The sequence below is a fragment of the Salvelinus sp. IW2-2015 genome, linkage group LG17 (genome assembly GCF_002910315.2).
Source record: "Salvelinus sp. IW2-2015 linkage group LG17, ASM291031v2, whole genome shotgun sequence".
Classification (NCBI taxonomy): Eukaryota; Metazoa; Chordata; class Actinopteri; order Salmoniformes; family Salmonidae; genus Salvelinus; species Salvelinus sp. IW2-2015.
Window position 1 is genome coordinate 33,586,397 of NC_036857.1, and position 13,907 is coordinate 33,600,303.

General features: G+C 46.2%; 1 protein-coding gene across 1 annotated transcript in view; it reads left to right on the plus strand.

Moving 5' to 3' along the window:
* The window catches only part of plch2a (phospholipase C, eta 2a), a 76,142-nt gene that overhangs the window by 46,920 nt on the left and 15,315 nt on the right, over positions 1-13,907 (plus strand). The window contains exons 13-20 of the mRNA XM_070448107.1: positions 4,020-4,120; positions 6,538-6,626; positions 6,835-7,020; positions 7,449-7,556; positions 7,801-7,925; positions 8,132-8,216; positions 8,737-8,883; positions 12,030-12,109. Of these exons, the coding sequence (XP_070304208.1) occupies positions 4,020-4,120; positions 6,538-6,626; positions 6,835-7,020; positions 7,449-7,556; positions 7,801-7,925; positions 8,132-8,216; positions 8,737-8,883; positions 12,030-12,109 (921 nt within the window). The remainder of the gene's footprint in view (positions 1-4,019; positions 4,121-6,537; positions 6,627-6,834; positions 7,021-7,448; positions 7,557-7,800; positions 7,926-8,131; positions 8,217-8,736; positions 8,884-12,029; positions 12,110-13,907) is intronic.

Below are 13,907 nucleotides of genomic sequence, written 5' to 3' on the forward strand. Positions count from 1 at the left end.
GTACAGAGTCAATGTGCGGGGGCATCGGTGTTGAGGTAATGGAGGTAATATATACATGTAGGTAGAGTTATTAAAGTGACTATGCATAGATAATAACAGAGAGTAGCAGCAGCGTAGAAGAGGGGGTGGGGCAATGCAAATAGTCTGGGTAGCCATTTGATTAGATGTTCAGGAGTCTTATAGCTTGGGGGTAGAAGCTGTTWAGAAGCCTCTTGGACCTAGGGCCTTCCTCTGACACCGCCTGGTATAGAGATCCTGGATGGCAGGAAGCTTGGCCCCAGTGATGTACTGGGCCGTACGCACTACTCTCTGTAGTGCGTTGCGGTCTGAGGCCGAGCAATTGCCATACCAAGCGGTGATGCAACCCGTCAGGATGCTCTCGWTGGCGCAGCTGTAAAACCTTTTGAGGATCTGAGGACCCATGCCAAATCTTTTCAGTCTCCTGAGGGGGAATAGGTTTTGTTGTACCCTCTTCACGACTGTCTTGGTGTGCTTGGACCATGTTAGTTTGTTGGTGATGGAACTTGAAGCTCTCAACCTGCTCCACTACAGCCCCGTCGATGAGAATGGGGGCGTGCTCGGTCTTCCTTTTCCTGTAGTCCACAATCATCTCCTTTGTCTTGATCACGTTGAGGGAGAGGTTCTGGTCCTTGCACCACACGGTCCAGGTCTCTGACCTCCAGGTCTCTGGCCTACCACTGTTGTGTCATCGACAAACTTAATGATGGAGTTGGAGTCGTGCCTGGCCATGCAGTCATGAGTGAACAGGGAGTACAGGAGGGGACTGAGCACGCACCCCTGAGGGGCCCCCGTGTTGAGGATCAGCGTGGCGGATGTGTTGTTACCTACCCTTACCACCTGGAGGTGGCCCGTCAGGAAGTCCAGGATCCAGTTGCACAGCGAGGTGTTTAGTCCCAGGGTCCTTAGCTTAGTGATGAGCTTTGAGGGCACTATGGTGTTGAACGCTGAGCTGTAGTCAATGAATAGTATTCTCACATAGGTGTTCCTTTTGTCCCGGTGTGAAAGAGCAATGTGTAGTGCAATAGAGTTTGCATCATCTGTGGATCTGTTGGGGTGGTATGCAAATTGGAGTAGGTCTATGGTTTCCAGGATAATGGTGGTGATGTGATCCATGACCTGCCTTTCAAAGCATTTCATGGCTACAGATGTGAGTGTAGTCATTTAGGCAGGTTGCCTTAGTGTTCTTGGGCACAGGGACTATGGTGGTCTGCTTGAAACATGTTGGTATTACAGACTCAGACAGAGAGAGGTTGAAAATGTCAGTGAAGACACTTGCCAGTTGGTCAGCGCATGCTCAGAGTACACATCCTGGTAATCCGTCTGGCCCTGCGGCCTTGTGAATGTTGACCTGTTTAAAGATCTTACTCGCATCGGCTGCGGAGCGCGTGATCACACAGTCGCCCGGAACAGCTGATGTTGTTGCTGATGTTTCGGAGTTACTGAGCATAGAAGTTGTTATTTAGCTCGTCTGGTAGACTCGTGTCACTGGGCAGCTCTCGGCTGTGTTTCCCTTTGTAGTCTGTAATAGTTTGCAAGCGTCAGAGCCGGTTTAGTATGATTCAATCTTAGTCCTGTATTGACACTTTGCCTGTTTGATGGTTCGTCGGAGGGCATAGCGGGATTTCTTATAAGCTTCCAGGTTAGAGTCCCGCTCCTTGAAAGCGGCAGCTCTGCTCTTTAGCTCAGTGCGAATATTGCCTTTTAATCCATGTCTTCTGGTTGGGGTGTGTGCGTACAGTCACTGTGGGGATGATGTCATTGATGCACTTTTTGATGAAGCTAGTGACAGATGTGGTGTACTCCTCAATACCATCAGAAGAATCCCGGAACATATTTCAGTCTGTGCTAGCAAAACAGTTCTTAAGTTTAGCATCTGCTTCATCTGACCACTTTTTTTTTAGACCGAGTCACTGGTGCTTCCTGCTTTAATTTTAGCAGTTTTTTAAAAAATCCAAGGAATCATTGCATTTCTGTTCAAAATGTTGTATCAAGACTGTCCAAATGTGCCTAATTGGTTTATGAATACATTTTCAAGTTCATAACTGTGCACTCTCCTCAAACAATAGCATGGTATTATTTAATTGTAATACCTACTGTAAATTGGACAGTGCAGTTAGATTAACAAGAATGTAAGATTTCTGCCCATATCAGATATGTCTATGTCCTGGGAAATGTTCTTGTTACTTCCAACCTCATGCTAATCACATTAGCCTACGTTAACTAAGCGGGACGGGGACGCTAAACCTGTAGATGTTTTTAAAACTGATTCTACATTAGTCTTCGAGATGCTCAAACAAGCATGTGTATCTTCAACTCTATAATGCACTACACTGTGCAAGACAAAACCCCCAACGAAAAGACAACAGGCAGATGCATACGTGGTCCCAATGTCTAAATGGTGACGGCAGGGCTAGTTCAAACTGCAGTAGTATGGTTCTCCTCACAGATGAGAGAATCAGCCCATGCTTGGTCAAAAGCACTTGGTTGATCTCTGGGAGCTGGACACYGGAGAGCTGAATAGATTATGTGAGACAAAAGTGAAAGACAAACAAATAAATCATCACAGCAAAGGGATGGAGTTTGTGAGCTAGAAAATGAACATCTGACAGTCTGAGGCAGGGTGCTCTGCAATCGTCCTACTCCAACTATTGACAGGGATATGTGGCATTTCTTATTTGTCAGTATGAATGAAATTAGTGGGTCCTGCCTTGATGACTGTATTATATTTACACTACTTGTCCTGCAGATTTATGTTGTCTTAAATTATTACTTGGATAAACTAATAGCTAAATGAAATGCTAGCTAGTGATAAAGCTATCTGCTCCTGCTAGCTAGCAACATATATACTTGTTGTAACTAGCTAGCCAACTAGCAAGATAACTAACTACATTACTTGTTCTAAGTTGATTTGATTCCATTTTGAGCCATTTTACAGCTCGTATTGATGGTATCACGTTTCTATAACTAAATGGTCAGATTATAAATAAAAAAGATTTGATAGAAGTTTGTCGGACGGAGGTCTTTCTCAAGATGTCACCAGCTGTCTACTACTTTAGGTAAGGATTACGTGATTGGCAGACGTGATCAGCAGAGATAGTACCATGGATGATACACCATTTTTGATGGGTTTACAGTTTAGTACTCGACGGCGTTTGCCTTTTTCTTCTTCTTCTTTAAAGTTTTATGGCAGACTACAGCTATTGGTGTATTGCCACCACCTACTGTGCAGTGTGTTCTTCTTTGATAGTATTGCAGTCCACAAACAAATGCAATAGCTGCATGCCGGCGCCTACTGTTTTGGCTGTATATCAGCCCAAATAGTTAACAAAATAAATCTAAACTAAACAAAGCTCAGTGTACTTCTTTATTCAGATTCAAATGCCAACACCCATCCCTACAGGCTCTGGGGCTTGAGAGGGAAGACCATCTTTGGACAGTATTCTTTGCAATGTTTCGGCAGTGAAGTCCTGGAAACTCAAAAACCTTTTCAGCCGTAAATACTATTATGTCCAGTTTCTTGGACACCATAAAATCCACCTTCTTCACATCAGTATATCAGTTTCCCTCAGCTGTTGAACAACACTCTGAATCTCCACAGTCTGCTGAGCATCCACCACCATATCTTCAGCTCTCCTCGCTCCTTAAACTATTTCACGTGCATCTGTGTAGGAGACCTGTTCTATATCCCTGACCCTTGCCACTACATACTCCTTTACCCTAGCCGGGTACTCCGGGGAATTGGGGCGGCATTAGCCTGTCCAGCTAGCGAACGTAAACGTTTTTTTTTTAAATCAAGAATTGACATTGCCAACTAACGGAAATGTGTTCAGAATAAATAAATATACACAATATGTAAAAACCAGCTCCTCCCTCGACAGAGATCGATCATCTTGAAAACTAAAGCAGATAGCTTGCTTTGGCCCACCACTTAAGCTCATCCCTAGAAACTTTAGTGCATTGGTGCTGTTGTGACTGTATTGTGACCTTCTCCCCTCCAGAAAAAGGCGGCCAAGCTGAAGAAGACCAACAGCCTTGAGGACACTGACACGGACCAGGAGAGCACCAGCATGGCCTCCCGCGCTCCCTTACACCACATCAGGTACTGTTACCGTAGAGGCACGGACTGTTTCCATAGAGACATGAACTGTTACCATAGAGACTTAGGAGAGAGTGGCGCCGAAGGAGATGGCTGCTGTTTTACGATCCCGTAACCAATTGTGCTATTGTGTATGGTTTTTTTGTGTTATTTGTAACTTATTTTGTACATAATGATTCTGCCACCGTGTGGCAGGGCTTGCGTTCAACACCATAGTGCCCTCAAAGCTCATCGCTAAGCTAAGGACCCTGAGACTAAACACCTCCCTCTGCAACTGGATCCTGGACTTCCTGACGGGCCGCCCCCAGGTGGTAAGGGTAGGTAACAACACATCCGCAATGCTGATCCTCAACACTGAGGGGTGCACTCTCAGGGGTGCGTGCTCAGGGGTGCGTGCTCCTGTACTCCCTGTTCACTCATGACTGCATGGCCAGGTACGACTCCAACACCATCATCAAGTTTGCAGATGACACAACAGTGGTTGGCCTGATCACCAACAACGATGAGACAGCTTATAGGGAGGAGGTCAGAGACCTGGTCGTGTGGTGCCAGGACAACAACCTCTCCCTCAACGTGATCAAGACAAAGGAGATGATTGTGGACTACAGGAAAATGAGCACTGAGCACGCCCCCATTCTCGTCGACGGGGCTGCAGTGGAGCAGGTTGAGAGCTTCAAGTTCCCTGGTGTCCACATCACCAACAAACTAACATGGTCCAAACACACCAAGACAATCGTGAAGAGGGCACGACAGAGCCTATTCCCCCTCAGGACACTGAAAAGATTTGGCATGGGTCCTCAGATCCTCAAATGGTTCTACAGCTGCACCATCAAGAGCATCCTGACTGGTTGCATCACCGCCTGGTATGGCAACTGCTCGGCTTCAGACCGCAAGGCAGTACAGAGGGTAGTGTGTACGGCCCAGTACATCACTGGGGCCAAGCTTCCTGCCATCCAGAACCTCTGTACCAGGTGGTGTCAGAGGAAGGCCCTAAAAATTGTCAAAGACTCCAGCCACCCTAGTCATAGACTGTTCTCTCTGCTACCGTACGGCAAGCGGTACCGGAGCGCCAAGTCTAGGTCCAAAAGGCTTCTTAACAGCTTCTACCCCCAAGCCATAAGACTCCTGAACAGCTAATCAAAGGGCTACCCAGACCCCTCTTTTACGCTGCTGCTAGTCTCTGTTTATTATCTATGCATAGTCACTTTAACTCTACCTACATGTACATATTACCTCAATTATCTCGACTAACCTGTGCCCCCACACATTGACTCTGTACTAGTACCCTCTGTATATAGCCTCACTATTGTTATTTTACTGCTGCTGTGTAATTGTTTGTTACTTTTATTTTTCTATTTTTTACTTAAAGCATTGTTGGTAAATGGCTTGTAGTAAGTAAGCAGCATTTCATTGTAAGGTTTACACCTGTTGTATTCGGCGCATGTGACAAATAACATTTGATTGGATTTGATTTAATTTTAGAGACATGAAATGTTCCCGTGTAGACATGGGCCATGTCCTAATACCCATAACTAGATAGTAGGCCATTCGAGTATGCGAAAAGAAATCTGTTTTATATTTTATGAAATTTCAAAAATCAAGTATACTTTAAATGCCTGGATGTCATACTGATTTAGACTTTTCATCTAGTGGAATTCACTGCATAATTGAGGAAGAGAATAGTTTTTTCACACCCACGTGTGTTCGATAACAGCTGATTGTCAGAATAGGGGGGCTCTACAAAAATGAACAAGTTGTGGGGAATAAGCACGATTGGGCATTCGATGATGCCTTCTAAGTATGAATGAGTAGTACTATGTTGATATTTGTTGCTTACTGTATGCGTTTTTTACTAAACAGTATGTTCTATATAGTATGCAGTATGATTACGACACAGTATGTAGTTTAACAGTTTAGCAGGTAAGCCAGATTTCGGACATGGCCATGGGCTGTGACCACAGAGACATGGGCTGTTACCACAGAGACATGGGCTGTTACCACAGAGACATGGGCTGTTACCACAGAGACATGGGCCGTTACCACAGAGACATGGGCCGTTACCACAGAGACATGGACCGTTACCACAGAGACATGGACCGTTACCACAGAGACATGGACCGTTACCACAGAGACATGGGCCGTTACCACAGAGACATGGACCGTTACCACAGAGACATGGGCCGTTACCACAGAGACATGGGCCGTTACCACAGAGACATGGGCCGTTACCACAGAGACATGGGCCGTTACCACAGAGACATGGACCGTTACCATTGTGACATGTTACACCTGCACCACAGCAGGTACATGGCAGCATGTACTACATAGCAGGTTACCATTGAAACGCTCTGTACAACCATACTGTAAGCCTAGACGTACCATAGCACTGTCCCACTGGCTCACTGGTTGTTTTCCTGCAGGAAGAAGAAGACCATGAAGCTGTCCAGGGCRCTGTCAGACCTGGTCAAATACACCAAGTCAGTGGGCGTCTCCGACATAGAGACACAAGGTGAGCAGGGATAACAAACCCTACCGGAAACTGCTTTACTATACGGATACTGACCCCAGACAGGAGTAGGAATAGAGAAGAATGGAATGTCCATTTCAGACAAAGGAGTATTTCTTTTTGTGTGTGGATTTGTTTTATCACCAAGCCAACATAAAGGATTTAGTTGTCTGTGTGTCTTATATTTGTGTACTGTGTGTGTGTCTTCCAGTCACGAGCTCCAGTTGGCAGGTGTCTTCTCTAAGCGAGACCAAGGCCCACCAGATCATGCAACAGAAAGCCGCCACCTTCATCCACTTCAACCAGCGGCAGCTCTCACGCATCTACCCCTCCTCCTACCGTGTGGACTCTTCCAACTTCAACCCACAGCCCTTCTGGAATGCTGGATGCCATCTGGGTATGGGGGGGTCCATTTCCATAAAAAAAACCTTGTTTGATAATGTAGAGTTGGACTTCGCCCCACCTACATGTACAGATTACCTCAATTTACTGTACCCCTGCACACTGACTCGGTACCGGTGCCCCCTGTATATAGCCTTGTTATTGTTATTCTTATTATGTTACTTTTATTATAACTTTTTTATTTTAGCCTACTTGGTAAATATTTTCTTCTTGAACTGCACTGTTGGTTAAGGGCTTGTAAGTAAGCATTTCACGGTAAAGTCTACACTTGTTGTATTCGGCGTATGTGGCAAATAAAGTTTGATTTGATTTAGTTGAATTCTCCAATGGCTGCACATGTGGACAGAATATGGTTCCGTTTGCCCCCAGATTTTTTTAGTTTCTAAGTTGAATTAAAAATCTTTTGGTTTGTGTGATTTTCAGTGGCGTTGAACTACCAGTCGGAGGGGAGAGTGCTCCAGCTGAACCGAGCCAAGTTCAACAGCAACGGCAACTGTGGTTACATCCTAAAGCCGGCCTGCATGTGTGAAGGTGGGCAGCAGCATCCTCCCATTGATTTCATAGCAAAACAACTACAGGGCCGTATTCACAAGTGCACACCGTAGCAAAGCGTTTTGCAACAGAAACAAAAAAATAAGCATTTCTTATTGGACAAGTTTAGGTTGTCTCTCCCTGTTTCAGTCTGTTTTCTTTCATTTGGTGCCTCGTGAGTACAACCCAGGTATCTAACAGAGGAAAGAGTAAGAGGGTTTTTGTACCTCCGTCCCTCCTGTAGGTGTCTTTAACCCTATGATGGAGGACCCGTTGCCGGGGCAGATGAAGAAACAACTGGTSCTGAAGATCATCAGTGGGCAYCAGCTGCCCAAGCCCAAAGACTCCATGCTGGGGGACAGAGGAGAGGTGATGATTRATTTTACATACAGATTTCAAATATATGCCGAAAATCCATCCTCCAAAGGACCTTTTTAGCGATTTAATTTGAGGAAGATCATATAATTTGGACCAAAATTACACAATGTCCCTATTACTAATACTGCTACTACATTGGCTGTTTTGGTCAAGCCTCTTAACTTCTGTATGTCTGTCCCTGTCTGTCTGTGGGTCAGATTATCGACCCCTTTGTGGAGGTGGAGATCATTGGTCTGCCAGTGGACTGCTGTAAGGAACAAACCAGGGTGGTGGATGACAATGGTGAGTACGCTTGGATAAAAAGTTGGCTAAATGTGCATCGCACCCGCTACTCGTCCTTTACGTTGGGTTAAGTCAGGCGTGTCGTTTTTTTGGTTGCACTTGTCTCGGCGTGTGTGTGTGTCATGGATAATTGATGAGGTTGGCACCGAAGCAGTGCACTTTACAGCACCACTGGGTCTCCACACACACACACACACACACACACACACATTTACACACACACACAACCCTGAATTATTCATGACTGCTGAGCCAGCGCTCTAACTCGTCTCTCTCTATCGCTCRCTCACTCCCTCTCTCCTGCTCTTTTTCACTGTCCATATCTTTCCCACTCTCTGCCCATCTCAATCTGTGTCTTCACCGCTCTCCCTCTTTCTCTACCTCTTTCTCGCTCTCTCTGTCTATTTCTATATTTTCTCTCACACTTTACTTCTTCCCCACACCTTCMCTTGCTTCAWCCCTCTCCTCCCCCCTCTCCCTTCCCCTCTCTCCCTCCCTCTCTCTCTCCTCTCCTCTCCAGGCTTTAACCCCATGTGGGAGGAGACTCTGGTGTTCACGCTGCACATGCCCGAGCTGGTGCTGGTCCGTTTCCTGGTGTGGGACCACGACCCTATCGGCCAGGACTTCATTGGCCAGCGCACCATTGCCTTCAACAGCATGATACCAGGTACCTACCTACGTCCTCCTCCTTCTGCACTCCACCAAACCCCCAACCGCTGCTCAGGGCTCCCGAGTGGCGCAGCGGTCTAAGGCACTGCATCTCAGTGCTGGAGGCGTCACTACAGACACCCTGGTTCGATTCCAGGCTGTATCACAACCGGCCGGGATTGGGAGTCCCATAGGGCGGCGCACAATTGGCCACAGCGTCGTCCGGGTTTGGCCGGTGTAGGCCGTCATTGTAAATAAGAATTTGTTCTTAACTGACTTGCCTGGCCTATTGTGTTAGTATAGGCTATGTATGTTATGTGTTTGTTATTATAAACTGGGTGGATTGAGCCCTGAATGCGGATTGGCTGAAAGCTGTGGTATGTCAGAGCGTATACCACGGGTATGACAAAACAATACTTGTTACTGTTCTAACCCAAAATAMTTTAAAATAACAGCAAGGTACCTRGGGGGTTTGTGGTATATGGCCAATATACCACGGCCAATGGCTGTATCCAGGCACTCGTGCKTAAGAACAGCCATTAGTGATGGTATATTGGCCATATATCCTTTATACTTAAGCCTTATTGCTTATAAAGAAACGGGAAAGGGGGATACCTAGTCAGTTGTACAACTGAATGCATTAAACAGAAATGTGTCTTCCGCATTCAGAATAGCCTGAAGTTAGGGAGGGGCAGTTCCTCTTGCTGCTCCTTAGATAAGCACCATGGTCTTTGTAGTTMYWACGAGCTTCGACTGGAAGCCAGTGGAGTGTGAGGAGGAGCGGGGTGACATGAAGGGTACTTGGGCAGGTTGAAAACCAGGTGGGCTGCGGCGTTCTGGATAGGTTGCAGGGGTTTGATGGCACAAGTGGGGAGACCAGTCAACAACGAGTTGCAGCAGTCCGGACGGGAGATGACAAGTGCCTGGATTAGGACCTGTGCCGCTTCCTGTTGTAGAGCATGAACCTGCAGGAGCGAGTCAATGCCTTGATGTTTGCAGAGAACYACATGGTGTTGTCCAGGGTCACATCAAGGTTCTTTGCACTCTGGGAGGGTGACACTATGGAATTGTCAACTGTGATGAAGAGGTCTTTGAGCAGGCAGGCCTTCCTCGGGAGGAAGAGCATCTCCGTCTTGTCGAGATTGAGCATGAGGTGGTGGGACGACATCCAAGCTGAGACATCTGCCAGGCACGCAGAGATGCGTGTCGCCACCTTGGTGTCAGAAAGGGGGAAGTAGAAAAGTAGTCATAGCAGTGATAGGAGAGACCATATGAGGATATGACGGATCTGAGTGACTTGGTGTATAGAGAGAAGAGGAGAGGTCCATCCTCATAGCAGTGATAGGAGAGACCATATGAGGATATGACGGAGCTGAGTGACTTGGTGTAATAGGAGAAGAGGAGAGGTCCATCCTCATAGCAGTGATAGGAGAGACCATATGAGGATATGACGGAGCTGAGTGACTTGGTGTATAGAGAGAAGAGGAGAGGTCCATCCTTATAGCAGTGATAGGAGAGACCATATGAGGATATGACGGAGCTGAGTGACTTGGTGTATAGAGAGAAGAGGAGAGGTCCATCCTCATAGCAGTGATGGGAGAGACRATATGAGGATATGACGGAGCTGAGTGACTTGTGCACAGGGGGCATTGTCATGCTGAAACAGGAAAGGGCCAGATTCGTCTATCGGACTGCCAGATGGTGAAGCGTGATTCATCACTCCAGAGAACACGTTTCCACTGCTCCAGAGTCCAATGGCGGTGAGCTTTACATCACTGCAGCCAACGCTTGGCATTGCGCATGGTGATCTTAGGCTTGTGTGCGGCTGCTCGGCCATGGAAAACCATTTCATGAAGCTCCTGACGAACAGTTCTTGTGCTGAAGTTGCTTCCAGAGGCAGTTTGMAACTCGGTAGTGAGTGCTGCAACCGAGGACAGACGATTTTTCAACGCTACGCGCTTCAGCACTCGGTGGTCCCGTTCTGTGAGCTTGTGTGGTGTACGGGCTGAGCTGAGCCGTTGTTACTCCTAGACGTTGCCACTTCACAATAACAGCACTTACAGTTGACTGGGACAGCACTTGCAGGGCAGAAATTTGACAAACTGACCTGTTGGAAAGGTGATGACGGTCCACGTTGAAAATCACTGAGCTCTCCAGTAAGACCATTCTACTGCCAATGTTTGTCTATTTAGATTTCTTGACTGTATGCTCGATTTTATACACCTGTCAGCATCGGGTGTGGCTGAAATTGCCAAATCCACTCATTTGAAGGTGTGTCCACATACTTTTGTATATATATTGTATAAGTGCCTGTACTTGATAGGCCTATCGGGCTTATGTTTATGGTGGTCATAATGTTTATTTTTTAACCCCTTTTTCTCCCCGATGTTGTGGTATCCAGTTACAGTCTTGTCCSATCGCTGCAACTCCCGTACAGACTCTGGAGAGGCGAAGGTCGAGAACRGTGCGTKCTCCYAAACACAACCAAGCCAAGCTGCTTCTTGACACAATGCCCACTTAACCCGGACGCCAGCCGCACCAATGTGTTGGAGGCAACGGCGTGCACTGCACCCGGCCCGCCAGAGGAGTCGCTAGTGCGCGATGGGACAAGGACATRCCTACCGGCCGATTGTGCGCCGTCCCATGGGTCTCCCYCTCYCGGCCGGCCTCGARAGAGCCTGYACTCGAACCCAGAATCTCTAGTGGCACAGCTAGCACTGCGATGCAGTGCCTTAGACCACTGCGCCACTCGGGAGGCCCCGGTCATAATGTTTCTTGACAGTGTCATAAAGTGTATTTTCTTCGTCCAACTAAAGTGACAKAMGATGMTCATAATGCTTAATTTGAATAAATGTGGGTTTTGACACTTTTATTTAGTTGTCATAACAGCCATAAAATAACACAATATATGTCACAACAGGTATAGATATGGGTKATGACAGTGTTATGACCATATTATGGCAGGTTATGACAAGTTATGACATGTTTATGACCACGTCATACTGTGTAATGACACTGGGTGTCAAGTAAACTGTTACCGTATTTAAATACTCAGTGTGACATGGGACAGCAGCGTTGGCTGTGTGTGTTCTAACTGAGAGACGGAACATTGCGCTGTTTCCTTGTCGCCGGGCTCATTGTCATAATYTCTTTGTTTTATTTTAGGTTTTCGCCACGTGTATTTGGAAGGTATGGAGGAGGCTTCCATCTTTGTTCATGTGTCTGTGCATGACATCACTGGTAAGGTAGGTACAAAGGGAGGTACTAGGCCTTTTGTTTTCGAAATGAGGGTTTGTCCTTAGTATTGGAAACCATGAACTGTTCTTCTCTTAATAATTTAACATTGGGCTTCTGAATATGATTCCTGTCAAAACACTATTTAGCTCCAAAATACTTTTCAACACAATATTTTAGATAGAATTGAAATTACTTTCCCCCTTAGTCATCAATCGATGGTGATTATTGAAGGGACAAATATGTTGGAATTCAAAATCTGCATTATTATGCAGATGAAGGATTGAGTGCCAAAGCTGGAAATAAATATAATAATAAAAAAATGTATTCAATTAGGAACTCGCTAATTGCCCCGGTTGCAGCTCAATTAATAAGAATTAATCTGAGAGATGGCTAATTAATTAATTAAGGCATTAAAGTGTCATTAGCAGCAGCCAACCGTGGCCCAGCCAGCCTACCAGTGTGATTTGTGCGTTGCAGTTGAGTGGCAGCTGCTGCGGACGCCACCGGACGCCACCGACAATTGGGATGTTGAAATGGGGGCACGTATAGTAGAATTGTCTCAATCGTGTTTATTTGATTGTTTTTAAGACAGATTATACTCTTCCTGTATCCATGCAGAGATATGCAATTGTATTTCTTATATTATATATTTTGTATTTTTTCATTACTCAGTCAAGACACTGAGTTGATTTTTGATAAATTGAACGGCTTGGAACGGTCTTGGAAATGTTGTGACATCTTGCACTAAACCAGAACATTATCAGAAGCCGTTAAAAAGGATGGGATTCATTAAATAGGTATTGGAAATTGTAAGCATATGGTACTTTAGTTTGCAGTTACCCAGAGTTAGTTATCAGGAGTCAGTCAACACATGGTGGATCAAATGAAACAACAACAGTTTTTCCATAGTTTGACTATCTCCTAATGTCATTCTTTGTTTATTTCTATACTGCATTTTGTCTTCCGTCATACTTGAAATTACCACACTGTTGTTCATCTCTCTTCCTGTTTCTAGATCTTCTCTGTCAACTGTGACTGTATGTGCATCTGCTGTACTCTCCCTTCCCCCTCCCTCTCGCTCCCTCCCTTTGTCTCCTCCTCTCTGAACTCTCTCTCCTCTGTCTCTTTGTGATTTCAGTGGACCCCTCTTTGTCCAAACGCCGCTTTTAGAGGCAGGAAATTGTTAGGAGCCCTGAAGGCGCCACTCAGAACCCAGGTGTAGTGGGATCCAATCAGCATACTGCATGCACCACATGCCCCTCCCCTGCCACCCCAGTGATTCCGCCCCCGCAAGCCAATTGCGTCCACCCGTAGAGGCCAACTCATGCTGACCATGAGTTGTGAACATGCCAGCATCCTCCATCAACCCAAAGTAGATCCAATGTCACTAACCTGCGCTGGGGGGAGGGAGGGAGAGAGAGACAGAAAGGGAGCGAGAGACAGAAAGGGGGGAGAGAGCCACAAAAACAGGGGACTAGGGGCCTGCTAAGTGGAGAGTATTTTTCTGGACAGTATTTTCCCCTTACTCAGGACATTCTCAGTTTGATGCACTGCAGGGGTATACAGTTCCTGCCTTTTGAGGACACTGTCCCCTGTGTCGGCTTGTTTTAGTCCTGACCTTGTCATCATATTACCTAGAGGTGGGGAAACAGTTCCCATGTATGGCGAAAGGAAAGGGTACCCAATCACCACTGTGTAAAGCAGAGCACTTTCCCCATGCGTTTGAATGCACTGCTAACAGGTGCAATCTATTTCCACTAGAAGTGCTACCTTATTGCTAGTCATGAGATTCTGGCTGTTGCTAAA